General features: G+C 40.5%; 3 protein-coding genes across 5 annotated transcripts; 1 reads left to right on the top strand and 2 right to left on the bottom strand.

The window, feature by feature from the left end:
• Window positions 1-790: 790 nt before the first annotated feature.
• RB195_006468 (uncharacterized protein) lies at window positions 791-5212 on the bottom strand (the record flags this gene model as incomplete). Of its 2 annotated transcripts, XM_064179559.1 has the most annotated exons (8): window positions 791-897; window positions 998-1049; window positions 1102-1329; window positions 1412-1542; window positions 1694-1836; window positions 2263-2381; window positions 2540-2629; window positions 5138-5212. In XM_064179559.1, 8 exons carry the CDS (start codon window positions 5210-5212, stop codon window positions 791-793), a joined length of 945 nt encoding a protein of 314 aa, XP_064036505.1. The 2 variants fall into 2 exon arrangements, with proteins under 2 accessions (XP_064036505.1, XP_013304152.2); XM_013448698.2 differs by lacking the exon at window positions 5138-5212.
• A 553-nt stretch (window positions 5213-5765) lies between these two features.
• RB195_006467 (uncharacterized protein) lies at window positions 5766-18427 on the bottom strand (the record flags this gene model as incomplete). 2 transcript variants are annotated; one of them, XM_064179558.1, is made up of 15 exons in its annotated part: window positions 5766-5837; window positions 6878-7068; window positions 7126-7243; window positions 7295-7362; window positions 7579-7669; window positions 8727-8882; window positions 8942-9073; window positions 10136-10261; window positions 10355-10476; window positions 12235-12379; window positions 12668-12712; window positions 13079-13156; window positions 14740-14823; window positions 16721-16890; window positions 18229-18427. In XM_064179558.1, 15 exons carry the CDS (start codon window positions 18425-18427, stop codon window positions 5766-5768), a joined length of 1797 nt encoding a protein of 598 aa, XP_064036504.1. The 2 variants fall into 2 exon arrangements, with proteins under 2 accessions (XP_064036504.1, XP_013304150.2); XM_013448696.2 differs by lacking the exons at window positions 16721-16890; window positions 18229-18427 and adding an exon at window positions 16521-16604.
• A 1285-nt stretch (window positions 18428-19712) lies between these two features.
• On the top strand, window positions 19713-23792 carry RB195_006466 (uncharacterized protein; the record flags this gene model as incomplete). Its single annotated transcript, XM_013448695.2, has 9 exons — window positions 19713-19798; window positions 21784-21888; window positions 21939-22019; window positions 22084-22253; window positions 22343-22429; window positions 23136-23289; window positions 23344-23425; window positions 23476-23548; window positions 23683-23792. The coding sequence occupies 9 exons, from the start codon at window positions 19713-19715 to the stop codon at window positions 23790-23792; spliced, it is 948 nt and encodes a 315-aa protein (XP_013304149.1).
• Between the last annotated feature and the right edge of the window lie 38 nt (window positions 23793-23830).

The following is a 23830-nucleotide window of genomic DNA, read 5'->3' as shown; positions in this document are numbered from 1 at the left end:
TTCAGGTGGAGATGGTTTACAGATTCACTCGCAACCAGAATAACGACCAGTGGAAGCAAAGCAACAATCGCGCGGTGGGCTGCTTCAAAATTTGAGACAAATTTTTGTCTATGAAACTATCCTTCCACATCACAAGCAAAACAATTTCTAACGATGACACTCATAATTATAGTAATTTAAAGAAAACTTTGCAATCTCTTTATTTGATTTATCTATTAACGGGGTCAAGACGAAATTAAGCTTAGTGCAGTTACATATGCCGTTGCGCTTGAAGCCGTGCGGTCGAACGTAGCGCTTGGGATCGAGGGAGGACCCTTGCTAGCACCAATCGTTGTCACAGTTCGCGATGGACTTTATTTTGATCCCAACCTTATTCCAAGCGCTATCTTCACCGCGCCGCATCGAGCGCAGCCATTCACGCAACTGCACCGTGCTTCATGTCGTTTTGAGCTGAATATAACATATCACATTCACCCAGTGAGCATAGACTGCGCAGATACCCTACAACACATGGAATTTCCGTGAGCGGAAAAAAGAAGAGATGCTCAAGAATAAACATCGGAACTTTCAGAAGCGGCAGTCGAAATTCAGAATGATCGGTGTGAAGAAAAAACGGAAACTTTGTAAACGTTAATGATGATTAGTTCATTCAAACCATCTGACAATGATCTGACAGTATAATATTGGCATAAAACCTTATCCACAGTTTTTCTTCAAACGCGACACAGTAACAGTATACAAGCGTGCCAACCGGTTACGTTTGATTTGCTAAATGAATGGGCGAAAGGTGCTAGCATCCGCCTAAGGTTGCAGCATACAACTCATTACCCTGGTCAGTCCAACTCAGTTTCTTACCTTTCGTGGAATGACGTGACGTGGTTAAACTAAGAAGAAGAACTGTAAACAGTGTCTCAGAACTGTTTCAAAAGTCCTTATGAGAGGGTAAATTCACAGAGAAAGTAAAAAGTTTGAGCAGGTTTCAAAAATAGTGACTCACCGGCGCAAAGACATACTTCAATCTGACAGTAAGTTGATAACTTGCGGAAAACCTAAAATCTCAAGGCTAGTGCACAACAATCAAAATAAAAACATTTATCATACCTGAAAAACTTGTATGGCAAGTTCTCTGGTCGGAACCAGCACTAAAATCCTAGTAGATGACCGTGCACTTGCTCTGTATAAAAGCCTCTCCAGAATAGGCAGAACAAATGCAGCTGTTTTCCCTGTTCCCGTAGCCGCACAAGCGCAAATATCCTTGCCCGCAAGAGCTACTGGTATGCATGCGGCTTGAATAGGAGTAGGTTCATTGTAAGTGGCTGCTGATATCGCCTTGAAAAAAAGTGATTATGGAGACAAAAGTGAGCACCGAAATCATTTCTACTGCTGTGAGCACAAAACCTGAAAAGCAGACCTTCAATATAGGTCGTGATAAATTCATTTGTTCAAAGGTGATCACGGGTGATCCATCCTCTATTTCTGCAAAAAAGTCGTCTTGCTTTGATACATTCCTCCCACCTTTCTTCTTCTTCTCACGCAGTTTATCTGAACAAAAGCGCTGAACAGATACGAAAAAGAGAAGACGACTTTCTAAAACTACTAACTAGGGATTTAACGTCAACAAAATTGTTTGCCGACAATCAAATAAGTAAGCATTATTAGGAGTGAGTATTAAAGTGTGAAGATAGAGACGGACCTCGTGCCCCAGCTCCTCCTAACTGCTCTACTTCCTCTATGCCGTCGTGTAACTCTACTTCGACATCTTTGGCCGTATTTTTCGCTTTACGTACTGCAGCAATTTTTTCATCCAGAGTCGACTGAGCCTCTTTGCGTAAAAATCTTAAGAAATAAAAATAAATCACATTAGGTTTTGACATAGAGAGTTTTCAAAGGTTTATGGAAAGTGTGATATAGCCAGGTTAAAAAGACTTGAAGCTCGGTGCATTTGCGTAAGTGACTGCACTCGAAGCGGCGTGGTGAAGCAGGCGTCTGGGATCGAGATAGGGCCATCGCAAACTGCATCCATGAGTGGTCTTACCGAGGGCTTCCCTCTATTATAAACGATATGGTCTGTCGCAGCGCTTCGAGAGCGGCCGCTTGCGCAACTGCATAGAGCTTCAAGTCAAGTGGGCAACCGAGAATCAGATCTGAAATCATATCTTTCATCATGAGTACACCCAAAGTAACCTTCATTTCTGACGAGGCCGTTAGAAAACCCAAACGTTTTCGCCAAAAACAAACGAAAATTGGCAATAAGAGATTTACTTCTTGAGCGCTGCGTCGTCGCGATCAAGTTTCTCATCTGCAGTGCATTCGAACGAGAAGTCGGACGAGAATTCGTTAGCAGCACCGGCGACTTTTTTCTTTTTTACAACGGAAACTGCCTAAAGATATAGTATCAGTTGTTAGATAAAGGTGAAGTGGAATAAAACTTCAACTAAGAGGTCAAAACCAGTGAAAGATACGAAAAACACCACATTTCTATTAGTTTGTAACGAGATCCTAATTTCTCTGTTGTTCCATATTACAATTGTCCAACAACCTCAATATCTTCCATGTCTTCTTCGTCTCCACTTTCGTCAACTTCCATTTCGTCATCGCTATTGATGGCTGCTGGGTACAGATTAACCATCTAAACAAAGCAACAGGGCATTGACAGCTACCAATTAATAAAAAGAAATTATCTAAACTACAGCCGGAGCCGAATGTATTCAAGCCAGCGATGCGTTCCGAAGTCTCCTCCGCATTATATATAGTAGGGTCAAAACGACATGAAGCACGTATGCAATTGCGGCTTTTCTCTGGGCGCTTCAGTGGATCGTGGTGAAACCTTTGCTGGCGCCACCCATCGCTGCAGTTTGCGACGGTCCCAACTAAATCCCAACTTCTGCCTCCATCGCGCCATTTCTAGCGCGTACGCAAACCGCAACTACACTCGTGATTCATGTCGTATTGACCCGACTATGCACTACACTTTCATGCGAACCATCTTATACGAAAATGATCACTTCAACCACTTGAACACATTCGGGGCTGACTACACCAAAAGCTTCGTATAAGGCACCTTTCATGGTAATAGAATGTTTTTTAAAAAATGAAATGTGAAATAACTACTACTGATGTGAATATGAACTATAAAAACTTCTGAATAAAAATGATTATGTCAACTGTCCTCTCGGGATTTAATTATATAGAGCAAGTTAACAGCAGTGGCTGTTGAAGAAATCCTCCTCGGCACAGAAAAAAAAGAAACATGATTTCTAAAGAAAAGCGAATAGACAAAATCAACAAAAATGGAGTACATGTAACAGGAATTATAACACGGAAGAAACCATAGAACATAGAATAAATAGTCTAAAAGTCTAGAAGGTAAAACCCTTTTAAAAAAAATTCCTTATCCTCGAAGGATAGAAGGAGGCTTTAGTCGTGACGAGCTCCGTAAACGTTCGTATATGGATGCGTAACTGTTTCACATAACCACGAATTGCGATAAGCGGCTGCGCTGGAAGCGGCCCAGTGAAGCCAACACTTCGGAGCGAGGTAAGACCATAGGGAACATTAGCAATGAGTGGTGCTAGCAAGCGTCCTTCCACTATCTTAGGCACTACGCTCCTTCGCACCATTTGGGGCGCAACTGCACCGAGCACCAGTTCATTTTGACCCGACTATATCCACAGCGATTTGAAACTTTTATGACTCAGAAAGAAAAAACATTTCTTTTCGAAAACTCTCTCAGTACTGATAACTCGTTATCAGCGAATTCCAACGGCTCAATTATCTTTGAATTCATATTTATAAACTATTCAAACTATCTATTGGATTCATATTTGAACAAATCTGATTCGTAAAAATAAGAGATTTCTTTACCAACGAGAGACTTATTCCCGCTGATATTAAAACAAATAGTTGATAAGTGGTGGCGAAATCCCGACCTTATATCCCCAGGAACGATTTGTCATATAATCGCATGCGCATGCTTTTCTTGCAAACAATACACAACACATTTAGACCGAGTGGGGCTTTCCCGAGATAGGAACTCTTTATGTGGGTGTGTGTAACAAACTAAGCACTGAAACTCTTCGGAACCGAACAAAATCTCGCAGGCTTTTTTATTATAAAGGATGAAGTGAACGATAAAGTGCCTGGCGCCAATCAATCTGCTTGAAATGCGCCACCGCGTCCAATTCAAAATCGTTTTGAGGTTTACGAACGCGTAAGTAGCTTGTACAATGACTTGCGAGCTAGCCGATGGGTCGACTCAGTTTTTTTTTTTATCTTCTCAGACAAGTTGGGTACTAGATTATCGCCCCGACGGGATGAAGGGTTGTTTGGCATATCGACTATGCAGCAACCACAGCGAAACCTACTGACTGCGCTACACTGGCCATCTATTTTATTAAAATGGTATAAAATAGTTCTACCAACGTAGTGGTACGCGTGCGTGTTATGTTCTAAAGGAAGAAGGCACCGATACCGGGACGCTGAAGACGTAACGTTCCAGACCGATGGATGCATGTACGGCATCAATTGCATATTGCAAAATTTCCAGGACCACGATAAGCAAATTCCGAAGATTACCAATGTCAGAACAATAAATGACCTGATAGTAGGTTATAAGTCAGAGGTTTTTCACTATTCTCTCTCTCTCGTGAACCTGCAAAATTCACCGGGAACAAAATAATGCTGTGAGACCGTTTTTGATAAAGTGATTACACTGGATAATTTCGTTACTAATGTAGCGCTCATGGAAAGAACGCAAACTGTACATGAGTGTGAACAGATTCCTTCAATGCGGTAGGGCCATAGTGGGAAAGCGAAGGCCGAAACAAATTGTAAATACCGAATTAATTCAACCACAGTGGATTGGTGATAACAGACGTTTAGAATCATGTAGACAAGCTTGAAATTAGATGAATTAGTCATCGAACAGCTCAGACGGAAGCTAGTTTCCGAAACAAAGCTAATTAGTCGAAAAGAGTGATGTCACGAAATGCTCATTCTCCATGTGAAAACTACATGTCGGATCTAAAGGTGCGATCACTGATCTGTTTCCTTGACAACTCTGACAGCTGCCCAAAAAAAGGACAACTTTCTCATTTTCAGAAGATCGTAGAAATTCCTGAGGTATTAAGGTGCGGACCTGCATGAAATCTAATATTTCATATGAGTCAAGATGATCAATTTTATTGAAATTCAAGCCCAGTAAGCTACACATACATCTCAAACTCCGCTGTTAAATAACGCAAATAAACTAATTTTATGCGAAGATACTTCAGCTCTTGCGTTGTGAATGCCTCCTAACCTGGAAATAAAACTAACCACGTACAAAGGACGATTAACTTAAATATTAAAGATGGTGGTATGGAAGGCTGGCATTGCAACAATGCCGTCGTTTTGACCCAACCCTAGTGGTTCGGATGGGACATGCACAATACAACGAAAAGATAAAACACAAATAAGCTAGTAGAAAATGTGAACTGACTATATTAGAGGAAATCGTAGTAACAGCTCCAGACCTGCCGGAAGTGAGATACATTGCAAGAAACAACACCTATAAGAAAAATACACGTTTACAACAAGACGTTAACAAAGATTAAGTTTCTAAAAACTGAAAGAGGCCATATGTCAAACCAAATTGTAAGGATATACGCTATGAAAATGACAATTCTTTTCTTGTAAAACGATCAAGAAATCTACACAAATAAGAGTTAAAGAGAGGTATAAGCAATAGAAAGTGCTTAGTCAGTAGAGGCATCACAGAGGTATTATCACGGGCGATACACTTCGAAGTTTGAGTCGTTCAGTGGATCTGTTATTGTTCTCATAGGCGCCGGAGAGTCCTAAATTGGAAATTTCTTGCCCCTACTACTCTGAGCTCCAATTTCAAAGTTTTCATTATAATCGCTCAAGATGGGGACACATTCAGATGAACATTGGAGCTAAAACAGGAAAAAATTCTTAAATGGAGGAAGAAAACATCAACCTTGCCTTCTTTTATTTATGATATCCAACTACCCATGGATCAGAATAAAAAGTTACTATATTCGAATACACAAATGTATAGCTCGAATTTTCCACAAAAGAAACACTCCTTACGTTTATGCATCACAACGTAATAAGTTAACGTACAATTAAGTTTTTATATTGGGCTTTATTACAATAGATGCTTTCATACTGCTTTACTATATTACTTTGCCACTTACTTAAGGCATCACCCCACGAATCTGAGGTGGTACGGATTTCAGGTGGAGTATTCTTATACGGGATAGTAGATTATGGAGAGGGGGTGATTCCGTCCATTTCTTCCTAAATGCCGTAAAAAAACGATGCATAAGATGCGGCGCGTGCACAAGAGTGGCGCGCTCGAATCGAACTCGTTGTAGAAAATAGCGCTCTTGAACGCTCGAAGCTGTATCTTCCGGGCCGTTTTTTTTCCGTCCATTTCTTGCTAATTGGCGTAAAAAACAGAACGGAACTGGCCGTTTTCTTACGCCAATTAAGAAATGGACGGAATCACCCTCCTCTCCACGATCTACGATCCCGTATACGAATACTCCACCTGAAATCCGTACCACCTCAGATTCGTGGAGTGATGCTTTTAATAAGTAGGTTACTAGGTACTTCAGTAGGTTAGTACTTTACTAATTATCTGGTATTTATTATACTTTCAAGCAATAGCAAATTTCGTCGAAGCACACAGTTGGCTAGCACATCTGGTAGATGGGTAATTGTATCATGTGTACTTCTAACCTTATATGTGGTGCTTTAAATAAGATATGAGTTTAAAGAACACATCGAAAATAGGAGGATTTAAAGCGAGAGTGCAGTAAAACATACAAAAAAAAACTAACACTCAGAGAACAGAGAATTGCAAACAAACCGTTTCCATTGGTTCAAGCGCAGAAGGACGAACGATCTGTGCACATACAGATCCCTGATCTTTCGACTGCTCGTTTTGAGCTTCCATTTGCAGACCAATATTAAACACCACACGGTTTGTAACAAATTTATCCGTACCAGTTGAAGCAAATGCGAATGCTACGATGCGGTCAAAGCGTGCGACTTGTTGATCTAAATCCAGATTAAATAAGCGCATACCAAAAGCAAAGTCAAAAATTTTGAACTCACCTTTTGAGAACACGATATCAAACTTTATTTTATCAGAATCCGCAAAAGTATGCACCAGACTGGATGTCCACCGCCTCACTTTAATGGCACTCTCCAAGTAACAAAACATTTTAACATTCTGAACAGACCGATTGTTATAAAGTTAAGTTTGTGTAGTAACAGAACAGACCTTCGGACGACAGCCGTTGAATGCAGTGTATTTCACCACACCCTGGACCTTCTTAGTGAGCAAGAAATCTAAACATAGAAGTTAAACGCTTCACATGAGACTTGTTCATTCGTGACAAGGTCGAACAAATGGTCGACTTCAAACTAGGTTTCTTACTGTCGTCTAAAAAAACTTAACTGAATAACAGAGTGGAAAAAGGGTGAACTAGAATACAACCATCAACCTGGCTCTATTTTAATGTAAGTTAACTAACCATTTACATAGAAAAAGACAGAATGACTCACTGGATGGTTCAGTTTTTATTTCCAACTTCAATTTTATCGGACCAGCAACCTTGCAGTGATGACACTCAGAAGGATAGTCCAAAACAGGCGTCTGAAATCAATTATATATAGTTAATAAACAGTTAAATAAAAGTAATATACTACACTTGTTAGAACTGTTTTGTCGTATACTAAAAATATACGGAAAAACAGTTCTCAGCTTGTGATAATGAAGGAGAATTTATAAATAAAGAACTTGATTTACAGTAGAGATGTGTCGTCATTATAACAATCATGAATGAAGTAAAGTTAGCGTTAATCAATCCGCTTGGGATGCGCCCCCACGTTCACGTCAATTCAGAATCGTTTGAGGTTACGAACGTGTAACTGGCCTATACAATGATTTGCGGTGGCTAGCCGATGTGTCAAGTCAGTGTTTTTATCCTTCCAGACGAGTCTGGTACCAATTTATCAACACCGAAGGGATGAGAGGCTTGGTGAACACTAGGGCGGATTCTAACCTCCGATCGATAGTGCAGGAAGCGGAACCTTTAACCGCTACACCACACCCGCCCACAACGATCATGAATACAACATCGTAACGACAATAACACTAGTGATCACCATTAACACCACTTTCTCCAAAATTCATATTATGTAAAAACATTCTTCAGAGCGAGTTTTCTGAGCAAATTTTAATTTAATGGCAATATAAACGAAATTGACATAAAGCAGAGCAGAATTTTGAGATTGTACTGCTCATAGAAGCGGTGCCTGTGTTCCTTGGACAATGGGTACTTCGGGTCGTCTGATGAAGGTACTCGAATACCTACCTCTTGTGAGACTAGAAAGAGACTAAATGAGCTAAGACTAGAAAGCAATGAGTTTAATTACTTTCTAAGGTAAGAAAGGCAAAAAAGGTCAACAATCTGGGAGTTTTTCAAGCAAATGACTATTGTTTTGGATAACAGATAACATATGAGATAACAAGCTCATTGGCCTGCAAAAAAAGTGCCCCAGTAACTTAAAAACCAATATTGTGATTCCATATCTTTGCTTTTGAATTTTCGATTCAAGGATGAGGCTTTTATAGAAACAGGGTGAGAACAACATAGTAGGATGAGAACAATGAGAAGAACGAATATCGTTGAAAAATATGGAGGACTTACACCAATAGGAGAAATGAAGTCTACTAGCAGCTTTCCAGCCACAAAAGGGACATCTAGCTGAATGCGACCAGTTCTTGGATTGCAAACATTCAACGTCTTGGAAGAAGCTGGTGAATGAACGACCTTTGGTTGAACATCCCGGACAGGATTTACTACCTATGACGGAATTTTTAACATCATCGTAGAACGGATCTAAAGTTTAAAAAAAAGCATACTTCTCCAAATGTATAGTTTTTTTCTGCAGTATTTTTAACGCAATTTCGGTCAACGTAGAATCTGGCACCTCTGGGGGCCGATGGAGTAGCAGTAGCAACGCTTGAAAGATGTGCGTCACTTCGAACCCTTCTCTGTAATGAAACAGAACTTTAAAGGAAAAGCAATATAAGAAAAAAACGTGGCCCATCACTTTTGCGATAGGGGAAAAGTGAATTTAAAGCCAGATGAATGAACAACGAAGAAATTTTGTTTTTGTTTTTTAAAACCAAAATCAAATGCAGAGCAGAATACGTTTCTACACTTCGAAAGTAGTACTCGCTACCAAACGCTAATGACGACAACATTCACGTATCTAGTCGAAATGACACGAGGAGACGCCCATTTACAAACAAGCAAAAAGTAAATGATTAGTTCCTAATCAATCTTAGCCTCATACTCAACCTCATTTAATATTCGACGAGACGAAGATGTCCTGCACCTAGTCGCACAATTTTCGCCTGTGTATGCAGGCCCTACTTCGAATGTGCACTTAGTACTGATAATTTTGCAATTTCGCTGCAGGTTGTCCAGTCCTAAAAGCTCAAAATTGTGTTTGAAAGGTTAAAGCAAAATAGTTCGAAACAGTATAACCAATTTCTCACTTGCACTTAACCGTCCCATAAAGAACAGGACAAAAACACTGAAACACTCCAATGCACTGTCAATCCAATAAAGATTGCAAGAAAAAAAGTTTCAATTGTATTCTATATGCAGAGCTTCTGCACGTAGCCATTAGCTTATAACATTCAACCTGTTGATCTTATGCGCGCTCGTATACATACATCTGCGCTATTTCAATAAAAGTCTGTCCGCTCCGGTAGTAATTTGCTTTCATAATATTCAAAATGCACCTAACAACCTCGACTAGCTGACGTAAACCTAGATAATTTTCAGAAATTCAGAGTGTTACTTCCGCTGATTTACTTAGGAGTTATTTATCTTATGGATCACAACGTTACACATTTTATTGGTGGTTACCTAAGAATCGCATTAGAGTTACTAGAAGATCATACTCCGATCTAATCATAGGTCCCAAATCATGCTAGTGTGAACAGAGTTCATTACATGGTAAAAGAGTACAATGATGCTATTATCTGATGATTTATACCCAATAAATGCTCTTCGAACTCCTAGTAACTTATGAACCAACTAACCTGAACGACAGGTGCCTGTTCCACACGAGCATTATTCATTGAAGGAGTAACCAGAGTAGAATTGCTGACAGGTTTCGGATGGCTGAGATTTGAATGACCAGAGGGCGAAGGTCGCGCCACGGGATTCTTGATGAAAAAAGGTAGTTTTTGGAGAAAGTTCAGACAAGGATACAATTTCACAAGCAGGGATAAAGTTTAGAAAAGCGACATGTAACTAACCAGGAGTACACTTAGCTGCGCTTCCAAATCACGAATCAGAACACCCTGCCGCTTAACAATATCCTCCATCACAGAAAGCTTCCTTTTATTCTTCGCCGCTTCTTCATTCAGCCTCGTGATTTCTTGAGCAAATAAAATCATCTCGTATAAAACTCAATTAAATAAAGTCTTTGTCGCCAAAACCGCAGAAGAACTTTCAGTTATTTTTTTTTGCCAAGTGAATTAGGTAATGCATGTCAAAATTCAAAAAACCAATCTGAACTTTTAAAACGCAAACTCAATTAAATAAAAAAATGCAAACTAATGCATTTAAGATCAGTTAAAGAAAATACCGCTACTAAGAGGAGATGTTATGTTATCTAGTTATGTGTCGTGTTTGAGTTTGACTTCAACCGTATTTCATTAGCAGCACCTCCATAAATCCCACTTAAAAGCATCATATCACGAATCTGGGGTGGTACGGATCTCAGCCGGGTAATGTCTATACGGGGTCGTAGATGGCGAGAAAAACGGTGATTCCGTTAATCTCTCCCTCCATCAGCGTAAGCGGACGATCCCGGGAACGCTGTTTCTTACCACGGCTTCTGTTGCAATGCGCAACCCTTGCGCGTCCCCCCTCCCCACCCTACCATTCGTCGAAAATCCACTTGTTGTCTACGAAGAGTTCTACTGGAGCGCGACAACCTTGTGCACGCGCCGGTACTTCCGAGCTGTTTTTTTAGGGCGATTAGGAAAAGATGAGCTGAATCATCCCTTTCCCCACAATCTACGTTCCCGTATGGGCATAGCTCCCCCCGAAACCCGTACCACCCCAGATTCGTGGGATGATGTCTTTAAGTGAGCAAGAAATTACGCAACACGTATCAAACACCTGAGGAAAACTAATGACGCAGAAACTTAAAGAATAGCTAAAGTGTCCAGAAAGTTACAGTTAGAGATTTTGTTGTGGCTAAACTGAAGCAAAATAATTATGAACCTAAAAGGACATCCAACTATAAAAAACACGAAATGGAATAAGTCTTAAGTGAACTAATCATGTCGAGAGAAGAAAAAATTCGCTGAAAACATAAAAGTCCCCGTTATTTCGAATAACAAGAACTTCTAAGGTGTTCCACAAAGCATCTTCTTTACCGAAAAATTCATACTAATATGTACAGTCTTTCAGGTGGAGATGGTTTACAGATTTACTCGCAACCAGAATAACGACCAGTGGAAGCAAAGCAACAATCGCGCGGTGGGCTGCTTCAAAATTTGAGACAAATTTTTGTCTATGAAACTATCCTTCCACATCACAAGCAAAACAATTTCAAACGATGACACTCATAGCGGTTGAAGAGATATATCAGCTTATCAAAATCGAAATGACACTCATAATCACAGTAATTTAAAGAAAACTTTGCAATCTCTCCGTTTGATTTATCTACTAACGGGATGAAAATAAAATGAAGCCTAGTGCAGTTACATATGCGCCAGCCTTGTGCACGCACCGCTACTTCCAAGCTACTTTAGATTAGGAAAACAGATTAGGAAAACATGAACGGAATCACCCCTTCCCCACAATCTACGACACCGTATAGGCATTACCCGGAATTGAGTGGCAAACAGAGTTAAACCTTCAGGTAGTTGAAATAGTCAAAATAGCTCCCAGAAGGAGCAAAGAACAATCAATAGTAAGAGCTTCCAGAAGGAAACTTCCGCGATCAACGACAGATGCAAACGCATCTAGCAATTTTAGACCATGCTATAACGTTAACAGTGCAGATCCGAATTGGTATACATTTTTCACAAAAAGGTGCATCTTTGAAGTTAAAAAGAAGTTACAATAGCCACATATTTATCAAATAGATCTTTTATAAAATAAATCGAAACAGCAGACGCACCAGACTGTTGAGCCGAACACATCTTTCGAAGCTTTGTAGCTAGCGCTTCCATATCTTCTACTTTCTTTCCAAGCTTTTGAGCTTGGTCCATCACGGCAGAACACCCAGGAGATGAACACTTTTCAGTAAGATGAAGGCGAATGACCTGAACATAACAGTTATGCCAGATTCTGACCAACACAAAATTTACAAACAGAACTGAAGACCTATTTTGTAAACACAACTTCTAAGAAGAAGCAAAATATCTTTCAAAATCGAGCTTTACTTCTTAAACTCTTCAAATTAACATTTCTATCATCTTGTTTTTCTATTAATGCATGTGGGTGCTTCATATCCATTACTTTATTTTAGTTTTCATTTTGCACAGTTTGGTAGTGCGTTTAAATACATACATACAAGAACATGAATTGCAACTATTATGGAAAGATTCTACCTGTAGTAGCAGCCTTGATATCTTGGAGCGATCGGAAGCGGGTTGCTGAAATCTTCAAAGATGAAACAAAATGAAGAAATCTGTTAACTGTTGGTCTCGAGCACTCTGAACCAACAACGGAACTTTCACCGCTCATGAAGACCAAATAGCTTCTTTCTTACAAACTAATGCGAGTACTCCAAACCACAATCTAAGATTGGTGATGAATACTCCAGTATGATGAAGATTTCGTCAATTCATGGCATTCTCCAATATTGTATTGAAAAGTAGCGAATAACGCCGTAAGACAGGGAAAACGCAAACAACGCCATTGTGAGCACGTCTTTTAAAGGCAATGTCAGCAGACTATATCAACACACCATTGGACAATTCAAGGAAGGAGTAAGAATGAAGAATCGAGGTTAAGCATACTTTTGCAAGAGGAGATAAAGCTTCATCAGAGTCCAAGTAAATTATATCGTCATCACAAGGAACTGACACCGAAGCAGCCTAAAAACTCTCAGTTTCATTTATTTTATGACAACGGGTTCCGAACACAATTAACATGACACTGAACACAACGTGAACATGAAAACATGTAAGTAATGGTAGATGAAAGAAAACAATCCAAGTTACTGTAGTCTAGCATATTTGGTTTTCATCAAGGTTGTGCCTTTGCCAACTATCAGGTTTTTATTAAAACAGCAACTGCAACATAAGTGGTTACGCTCGATACAGCACGTGGAGCCAGCGGTTGCGATCTGGCTGGGATTCTCGCCAACTTTACTAAACGCTGTGATGAGAGTGAATCCTCTCCCTTCAGAACGTAACGCAGAGCCACTGGTAGTACTATTATCGAACCAGCATGAAGTTGGCACAATTACTTAAAGGCATCACCCCACGAAACTGAGGTGGTACGGATTTCAGGTGGAGTATTCGTATACGGGATCGTAGATCATGGAGAGAAGGGTGATTCCGTCTATTTCTTCCTAATTGCCGTAAGAAAACGGCCAGTTCCGTTCTGTTTTTTACGCCAATTAGCAAGAAATGGACGGAATCACCCACCTGCTTGCAGTGATACAGGGAGAGATGGGCGGAACCACCCCGGTCTCCATAATCTACGATCCCGTATACAAATACTCCACCTGAAATCCGTACCACCTCAGATTCGTGGGGTGATGCCTTTCAGCGGTCGCGACAATTCCGGGTCGTTTTGTCCCGGTCACAAATAAGCCGAGATGAGCTCAAAAATAGCGTTTTAAATTTAAGAAAAGGGTGTAAATACGAGAGTAATGTTGGCATATGTTAGTTTGTTTGAATGGAGTCGAAGTTGAATGATTGAATGCAATCGAAGACAGATCTTTGCTCGGTGACCTACCCATCTCGTAAATTACAAGGACTCCAACTCCATTAAAAAACTGTTTTGCAACAGTGCTTGAAGCATAAAGGTTGATCAGTCACCCCTCGGATGCGCCAACGCGTTCCACCTCATTTCAAAATTGTAGCGTTTACTGAACTCGTATGCAGTCTATATAATGAATTGTGGGGACTAGCCCACATATCAAGTCAGGGTGGTTATCTTTTCAGACAAATCCGGTTCCAATTTATCGACGTCGGAAGTACTGACTTGGCTGCCCTGGGGCAATATTGAACCATCGATCATGCAGAAAAGCCTCTTCCCACGGCACCGTCCTTAGCGCCAATATTATAAGGTTTGAAAGGAGTTCATAGGAGAATGTTGACACAGCACACGCAAATTTTCGTTGAACTTCTTTTTTTCTTGTTCAACAATGTTTTGTTTCTGGAATAATTCTTTCTGGAATAAGCTAATTCTTAACGAAAGACGCCAAGAGTCCAAGAGTCGGGACAAGTAAATGGTTTCACAAGGATGGGGAAGGGGATGAATATACGAGCAACCATAGTCCGACAGTGCGATAGTCGGATATACCCTCTCTACTTTTGAACGGTTGGCAAGGCATGGTGATCAGTTGAGCTGTACCCCATGAGTTAGACCCCCTTCATTTGAAGAGGGTCCGGCTCCTCAAAATCGCACCTTTGCGAGCAACTGCAACTAATGAATTCTTAGTACTCACCATATAGTTGACAGATTCCGCAACTTCACGGAAGCAGTGTTCCCCTTTCACGCCAACCTCGTCTGCCGTCATAACCATCATTTCCTGCACGAAATTTTGAAAATATATTAGTAAAATATTACGGAAAATCCAAATAAATGATATAATGATAAATCAAGATTAATCAGCGGCACGTCAATTTCAACCTCTGATTAATAGAACTCTCTACTCTAGCTTTTACTGACAGAAATGAAGTGAAGAACACAAGAACAGAACAAGTGCACGAGCATAAAATGCGTGAGGAAAAAATCGCTCATTCCTACTAAGATATTCAACATAATAAGATTAAAAAGAGAAAGAAATAATTCTAAACAACTCCTCATCGAGAAATAAATCAACCAGCGATCAGAAAAAAAAAGACGTGCACGAAGAACTGAAGCAAGAACAATGAAGAAATATACTCTCTTTTCAAAGCGACAAACGTCACTCAAGATGGGATGTTATTGAAACTCGTACGTTCTCGCACTCGTACATTCAATCATTCCTAATTGATTTCCCCACAAACTCGTCCATAAGTGGTGCGGAGAGGCGTGGCCAAGGTCACTGCTGCTAGCGGCTGACTTCTCGGTTTCGCTCCTTTTTATTTCTGGTGTAGATCAGGCACATTAGGAAATGCCGCAAACGAGATAATGAGAGAGCGGAATATAGGGCAGAGGGGATGGAAAGTATGTTGTCCTCCCAATGTTGTTCCAATGTTGTTAACATCGTGCTTAACGGATTCCTGGTGAATTCTTAGGAATTATGTAGTAGGCTTTAGTTCTTTCAGTCTTTCCTCTCCTACTACATGGAGTTGCAACGGTTCAGTGCTAGCTTTTATTTAGTGGCGGGGGGAGTCTGTTTGAAGGCAGTCCATCAATTGTTTTATGTTTCTTTCGTTAGATTTCCATCGTCATTGTACCTTTCTGGCCGATGATAGATCTGTAGCAAACTCAGCGATAACGAGGCTACCTGAATCCCCGCTAAAAAAATTTGCCGCATGTCCCTAAAAGTTCACAATTTCCACCGCCGAAACTCCGCTGTGCACGATGCTTCTAAAAACGAATAATATTCCCATGGAAGTGCGAGTGTCAACAGTGCCAGCCGATATCCGATACTGCTGAGGCCAATGTCACCGCTGCCTGTTTCTGCATTTTCCTTCGCACAAGCAGAGCGTTGAGAGGTCCCAAGGTGAGAACCCCTGCTTCTCGTCTCGGCTATCATGTCTGCAACTTGTCACAACGTCGTGGCAATGCTTAAGTATCTTATTTCGACATAGGACCACGTGCCAACTTCTCTCGTCTCTCTTTGTTCCTAATTATGTTCCGTCACAGTATAGTCGGGTCGAAGCGACATGAAGCACGGCGTAGTTGCGGTAAGCGGTTTTGCTCAAAGTGGCGCGGTGGAGAAAGGTTGGAGTTGAGGAAGGAACTGAAGTGAAGAGTGGTGCTAGTAAGAGTCCCTCATCGATCCTAACTGCTACGCTCCGCCTCGAGCGCAACACAGTTCCTCCGTGCTTCATTTCGTTTTGGCCGTACTGGAGATGTACAATCGCCCATACATGGTTCCCGCGTGAGTTCGACACATCTGTTGCGACGGAGAACTTCTTTGCTTCGTACAGAATCCTTATCCCGTCCCCTTTCCCAAATAGAGGACGCATTACGGTCAATTAGGTGAACACATCCGGCACTGTTTGTGCACGCTTCAAGAAGTTGCTGCTCTCCACTAGATCGACAGTATTCTGCTTTGTTATGTAAGGAACTTACAGTTTCCGTGATTTTTCTCACCACCTGTATGGCTACAAGCCACGCTGCCGCTAGTGGTAACCCGCACAAAAGGCATGGAAGCATTTAGGAACATCTCGCCGAATAGCAAGGAAGTTGTTTTCTTTTTCCTCCTTTGTTTCTCTGCAATTTATCGAGCGGACAGATCTCTTGAAGATCGTACAAGGTCTTTGCATCATTACCTTTGTGATCTCAACCATATCAATGGTACTGGTAAGACTTAGTATTCGGCATCGAAAAGTACGCACTTGAAGGTTGCGGCCCTTGTTACGCTGCAATGGTTGATGGGACCGTAATCGATAGAGCGATTGCGACGATGCCAATGTAAGAGGTCCACAATTGTGAAGTAACCCTATAATGCGCAACCAATCAAAAAAAGAAGAACTACGAAAAAAAAGATCCAAGGAGTCGCCATCAGGACCAATCATATACCAGTTTGTGCGGGCCAGCGGCGCCTCCGCCGAGATCGTTGCGCATCTGCCTACTGAGACAACACTTTCGAAGGCAACTGTACTGTCCTTGAATCCTCACTAACTGTAAGTGCTTTGCTTTCGAACGAAACAACTTTAATACAACGGACCTTCGCCTAAGGTGTTCTTTCCTGGAGAATCCACGAAGAAACCCCATTCTCCAACTGGTATTTCGGACTTCCAGACCGATGCAATCAGTGCGCTCACGTGGTGAATAGGAGGGTTTATAGGTCACTTTGTAACAGGTGGGTGCGCAACGCAACGCACTGCTATGCACTCGATGGCGGCGTCTGCTTCTTCTGCATTTGACAGATCTTAGTGTCAGACAATCTTAGTGGATTTTATTATCTAGCGATGATAGTCACTTATCGTGACCTCACTGCAACTCAAGTAGTTTATGGGAGTGGCTCGCCTATTCTAGCTGTTGCTTGATGTGCTTTAATATATCCTGGCCTTGGTTGGTACGGTCGTCTCTACTCTAGAATAAATATATTACACTGAACCACCGACGCGGTCTGTTCAATTAGGGCACTAAAACCCTGAGTCCCTAGTCACCTACTTTATAAGTTACCCATGTAGTAAACTTTTTCATCAAAATGTGATGAGCTGCTTTGATTTGGATTTCAAACATCGGACAATCGTTCGGAACCATCCTAAAGACCACATTTGTGAACGTCGCTCCTTCTTGCTGATGATGCGGAGACGGACACGCATCACCAGTTACGAACAATGCACACAGCTATACAAACTATGCTCATCCACAAAAATGAAATCAACTGATTCGTCGCCTCACCTTCTCCGCAAGGATTGGAGTCAGCGGTGAAGGACGTTATGCACACCGCCAGCTCCAATCCTGTTAGTCGCAAATTATATTTATTGTTACATGTTACGCAGTAGAACGTCAACGTACGACACTCCACCACTCAATCAAACAACTTGTAGTAACTGTTGATGGATCACACCATCATCAGCGTTGCAAGTGGAAGACTTCGCAACAGAACGTCTGCCAACAACGAAAAAACCTTTCCAATGTGTGCACTATTTTTAGTCATCAGTTGTGTCGTCACAATTAATAATGAGTAACTTCACGCAAAATCTACGACATGTCATGTTTCATGATAGTTGAAATATCTGAAATTTTAATTATTACTGAGTATTTCTTTGATTGGCTTTATTTTCCACGTTCTCAACGATTATGCAGCATGAATTAATTTCCTTACCTGCAAAAATCTCCATGTTCCGTTGGTCTATGCAATCCCTCACTCCAACGCGAGCGTTGCGTTTCTCGGACGAGTTTTGAGGGGCGTGAGTGACATGATTACCATCGGCTTCTTCACTACTTGCTCTAGCCTCCAGTTTGATCGATTTGTCATAACTTCTTGTCGTTCGTGGTCTATTTGGTGATTGATTACTGTGCATCTATTTCTGCCATCAGACATATCGTTTCTGTCAACGAAGAATCCTCCTGTTTTAACATCGTTAAAGCGTTAGGATGATGCTGGAGAAGGAAATATTTTTTGCCCCTTTCCCACTAATGCTAATGTAATGCTTACCAACTATTGCTAAATCTATGCAACTGTGTATGCACAATTGTAACTGCTTTTGATGTGAATCATTGTGGAGATTATGATTAAGAGTTTGGTGCGTGTGTTTTTTTTCTCCTGTTCATATTTGTTTCATTAATTTACATTCTTCAAGAAATTCTGTGGGAAGTTTAACTTGTACCTTCATCTTACTTTTCTGGTATGCGGTCGAAGATTTACTGTGATTTAAACACACGAAAAGCAGTGGTTTCCTTAGCTATACGCACTTCGTTGATTTTGCTAGCTCCTTTATGACTGCTAATAAATCATCGAAGCCCTCAAAACTATCCAGCTATAATCCAGGCACTGCCGTCAAAGATGTGGTAGAATTCGAGCCATTAGTGCTTCACATGTGTGGATAGGGAACCTTTGCGAAAACTTCTGAATAGATTCAATTGCAGCAGATTACCAAAGCTAATAATTCGGATTTTGCTTAGTTGTTTATCCTCTAGAACAGGATTGCGTTACGGATACTCGCGCGCTCATGAATGACAGTGCATTTTTGCAACTTACATGTTGCACAGTTTGCTGTACAGAATCCATCCGTTAACTGTAAATGAGCGCACACTATCATCAGCCCAGTTGAGGACGCCCTCGACAAAGACTGGGAATGCGAGCTTCATTTCCAATATTTACTTATAGTGGGCCTGTCAGTGACTGTGATCGCTGCCACTGTACGCCAACAGTAAGTATCCCTCAAATATGAAATGGTTTGTCTTCGTGCCATTGCTAGTGGCGGAATTGCGGCTATGTTCTATGAATTGGCTTCTCTTTTTTGCACAAAACATCCATAGATGTACTATTCCTAGTTACGGCTTAATAACAGAAATCCCCAATGATGAAGCTCAAAATGAACAGTATCTTTACTCGGTGAGATTTCTTCCATTCTTTTATTGCTCTCCCTTTCTCGTGCGCATAACACATTCATGCATAATCTGGTGTTTCGTTTCGACATTTCGATGACCAGATGATGATCTGATCATTCTTTGATGATGCGTAAGACTTGTTGATGTGTTTATCGTTTCATCATGTGCTAGTTGTGTTTTATGTGGGTGTTAATACCTTTTGACGTCTAATATTCCTTATGTAGCTGCGGTTATTAGTGAATTTTCTTGTAGTCCATGTCGTCTGGGCAAAGCGGAGGGTCTGATGCATCAACTGCAATGGGTGCAGCTTCACCTCCAGCAGCAGGGAGAGTTTCTGTCAGGTTTGTTGATGTTTAGTTGTCTTCCAACGACGACACGGTGATTGTTCCATTCGTATCCTTCTGATTTCGTGATTCAAATGTTTTAATAAGAACAACACCGTATTCCTGATTGCATTTCAGTATGCGATCAGTGCTCATCTTCCTTAATTTCTCTTCCCTCAAATGACGTTTACGAATTTTGAAAGAAATAGCACAACGATCCTTGATTGGGTCAGTGTATCTGGCAGCCGTCATTGGCTATGTACTCCTTATAAGATCTTTAGATAACCTATTTTCGCTTACATGAATAGGCAGACCATAGATCCACCCCATTTCTGATTCGTCACCGATCTGCGCACTATCATTCTTTATATAAGGGATGGTGATAACTCTTGAATTTCACATTTCTCTTATTCAGAAGAATACATTATGCTAGCTAGTATTGAGCGCAAACTTGACCGAGAGCTAACGCCAGTGATTTTCGTGGCGTATTTTTGCTCTATTTGCTTCTTCACGATTAACCTTCTTGTTGTAGCAACTACTCTTGAGCAGTAAAGACACTTGATTCAAGTGGGTTTCTTTTAGTAGTTCTCGTGAACACTTGCGGTTAAACTCGTTTATCTTTAAACTATAGCTGGCTTGCAGAGTTTTTGAGGTTTCGCTGGCTTAAACCCACCTGCAACACCAATTAACCTCAAATAAAGCGTGTCTCAATTTTTATTAGTAGTGTGGAGAGGCTGGTGAAAATCACATTCTGAAACTCTACATCCAAAGCCGAAGCGGGTAGTTCATGAAAGTATGCAATCCTGATGTGTTAAAACAACAACAAACAAGAAAACATTAAAACAAGAAAGGTTGTTTGGAGTCTTGCTCTTTGGTCCGTATTACGGACGGCAATCGTTCAAGAAAATTGTAGTGATGCTGACTGGGACATCCTCATAGCTGCTACTAGCAAAATTTGAAAACCCAGCAGCGACGATAATAGGTGGATCACATTTCGATGATTGTAGCGACAGTATGTGTTATTCATGTGCACTCATATAATATACAATGATCCATGGCTAATGCTGACGAATGAGTAAAGTAAAATCTGTTTTGAGATGTAGAAAAATCCTCGAGAAAAACGGAACATTTGGAAACACTGACAACACCTGATTCACAGTGTGAAAGAAATTTATCATTATTCATATTCTCAGTTAAAAATACTCACATCATATTTCAGTACTCTATCTTTTCTTTCTATCTTTTCTAAGCATTGCGTAAATAACATAGTGTTGCTTTTGCAATAATCACAGTTTTCGAGATACAGCGTCTGTGTTAGATTCATCACGTAACTCATTTTAAAAGGTCCTAAGGTTAATGAATATAATTGTATATACCACATTAATATCACACGTCAATGGAGGTGAACTTCCAGATGGAAGTTTTCTTGTTCAAACGTATGATTACTAAAAGCTCTAGTTTTGCTCTCTCACCTTTCTGGCGAGAAGTCTGAAAATTTAATCCGAAGTATGATAATAAGTTACGTTTGCAAGAAACGATAGCGTAAAATCCCTACCTTCCAGGTTTTAAAGATACCTGTCGAACAAATTTCATTGATTAGAACAAGAATACGAACTACTCTTGGAAGATGTGTATTTTTTTCATACACTAGTTTTAGAAAACATTGCAAGATCAAAACATTCATTTATTTAACAGCTATGTTAAAGGAAAAAGTTAAAAACCTATTGCATCCAGGATTCGAGATTTTGCTCTTAAATTATTGTTAAACATGCATCTCGATGATGATTTCAACTTTAGAGAAACTTCAAATATTGAGTGAAATGCTTTTGATCGAAATTAGAAATCAAACCTTTATTATTATTTCGGCACACCGTCGTGAAGCACTAACGTTTTTGTTGTATTTGCTAGCAATTCATTCCTGTATTGATCCGCAAGTTAAAAGTTCAAGTTTTTATTTTTCATTTTCCTTTATTGTCTCGTGTGTTCACACTCTCCTTTTCTAGATATCTGTGTTGCTTATTCTGTTGCCCTCCGTTCCCGTCCTCCATCGTCTCGAAACTAGCTTTTATGCCTCCTGAATCTAGTTACACGATTACGGAAAATAATAGGTATACGTGTCGTTGTTACTTATACTCCTGCATTGACGCTCGCATTAAAGGTTACATTTACTGGAAGGACGAGCAGAATGGCCACATGATCCAGATTATCTTATGTCGAATGTGGAGATGTATGTTGCTAGGTAAAGGTGTTCATTCTTATCCAGCTTACGCGCACAAATTTTATTGCTCGAATTTTTTTCTCAGAACGCGACGACGAAACAAGATTTCCTGTGTTTACGTGCGTCCCGTTCCGAACGCATATTTCACCTTACTCTTCTCTCATGGAAATGCTGTTGACATTGGGCAGATGACGTCCTTTTACTGGGGTCTTGGCCACCGTCTTGGTTGCAATGTATTTAGCTATGATTATTCTGGTCAGTTTGTTACCACAATATAATGATCATTCAGGAATGAGAAAATTTGTGTCAAAATTTTTTGTAGAAATATCTCTTATTTCTTCTAGGTTATGGATGTTCAACAGGAAGGCCTTCTGAGAAGAATTTATACGCCGATATTACGTGTGCTTTCGAGACTTTGAAAACGAAATTTGGTAGTTTCTTTACAAATAGGAGATTACTGACTACTCTTATTCTTCCACGAATCCTATATTTGATACTTAATTACCAAGGCTATATCCTACACCGTCTTTTTTGCAGAGATATCTTGCACCATTTGTGTGGGCTAATTCTACAATAGCTGATTTCTCATAGTTCAATCGTTCTTATATTTCATTACAATTCTGTGGAACTCTTTGCGCTGGATGATCATCGATGTGTTTTATCCCACAGCTTTTTCTAATCTTTTCCTTTATCACAATCCCACAATGATTCCCTTCAATAACACATGGCACGGAATGCCGAATGGTGACACACAGCTCAAGAATTTGTAAACTGCATGAAAAAATGCTGTTTTCCAACACATTTTCTTCGTAACCCCCTTGTAATGCGAGATGTCAATTGATTTGTTTTGGTTCCCTCTTCTTCTCGGTCTTACTAGCCCTGCAAACTGCGACTGCCAGAAGGAACTTAATTCCAGCGTTTTCTTGTTATATTTTTCTTGATTTTCTACCGTTCTCGCGTCTACTTAATGTTTCACTCCTCAAGTGAGTATGCCTTCAGCAAGCTGAAGCGGTTCCGTACCCTTCTCGTTCTAGAAGTAAAGAATTTTAAGATAAATATTGGAAGCAGCTACCAATAGTTCTAGAGTGTTAGTCGGAATTTTGTTGGTCTTTCATTTCATGCAACATGTATTCTCAGGTGTTCCTGCTGATCGAATAATACTCTACGGGCAATCCATAGGTACAGTCCCCAGCGTGGACTTAGCCAGTCGCGAAGAAGTAGCTGCACTAATTCTCCATTCTCCTTTAATGAGTGGCATGCGTGTTGCCTTCCCTGGAACACAACGCACATGGTAGTGGATTCATCTTGATCCATCTAGGAAGTGTTGTGTAAAGTAAAGTTTTAGGTGTTGCGATGCCTTCCCATCTATCGAGAAAGTTCCTCGTGTGAACTGTCCTACTCTTGTCATCCATGGAACAGATGACGAAGTAATAACTTGCTTTTTCTTTCTTGAACTGCTTCTTTTTATACATTTTAGGTGATTGATTTTTCACATGGCGTTTCGATTTATGAGCGCTGCCCTACATCTGTTGAGCCGTTGTGGGTATCAGGTAATAAAATTGTACAATTGATTGTAAATTTGAGACATTGCATCCGTAAGGGTCCAAAGGAGTTCTCCATCAATAAATAGTTCAGCTTATACTTACGTGGTTCCAATGTTAAAAGACACAAATGTGAAATTTAGGTGCCGGCCACAACGATGTTGAACTACATGCAGCATACCTGGAGCGATTGCGGAATTTCATTGACAGCGAAGCCCGACGTTCAAAAGATGACATTGGCGTCCGTGTTTAAATCTTGCCAAAACGCACAGTCGCGATTATGAGCTCTTC

This window comes from Necator americanus, chromosome I (assembly GCF_031761385.1).
Source record: "Necator americanus strain Aroian chromosome I, whole genome shotgun sequence".
In the NCBI taxonomy this organism is placed as follows: Eukaryota; Metazoa; Nematoda; class Chromadorea; order Rhabditida; family Ancylostomatidae; genus Necator; species Necator americanus.
This window is presented reverse-complemented; position numbering and strand designations above follow the sequence as displayed.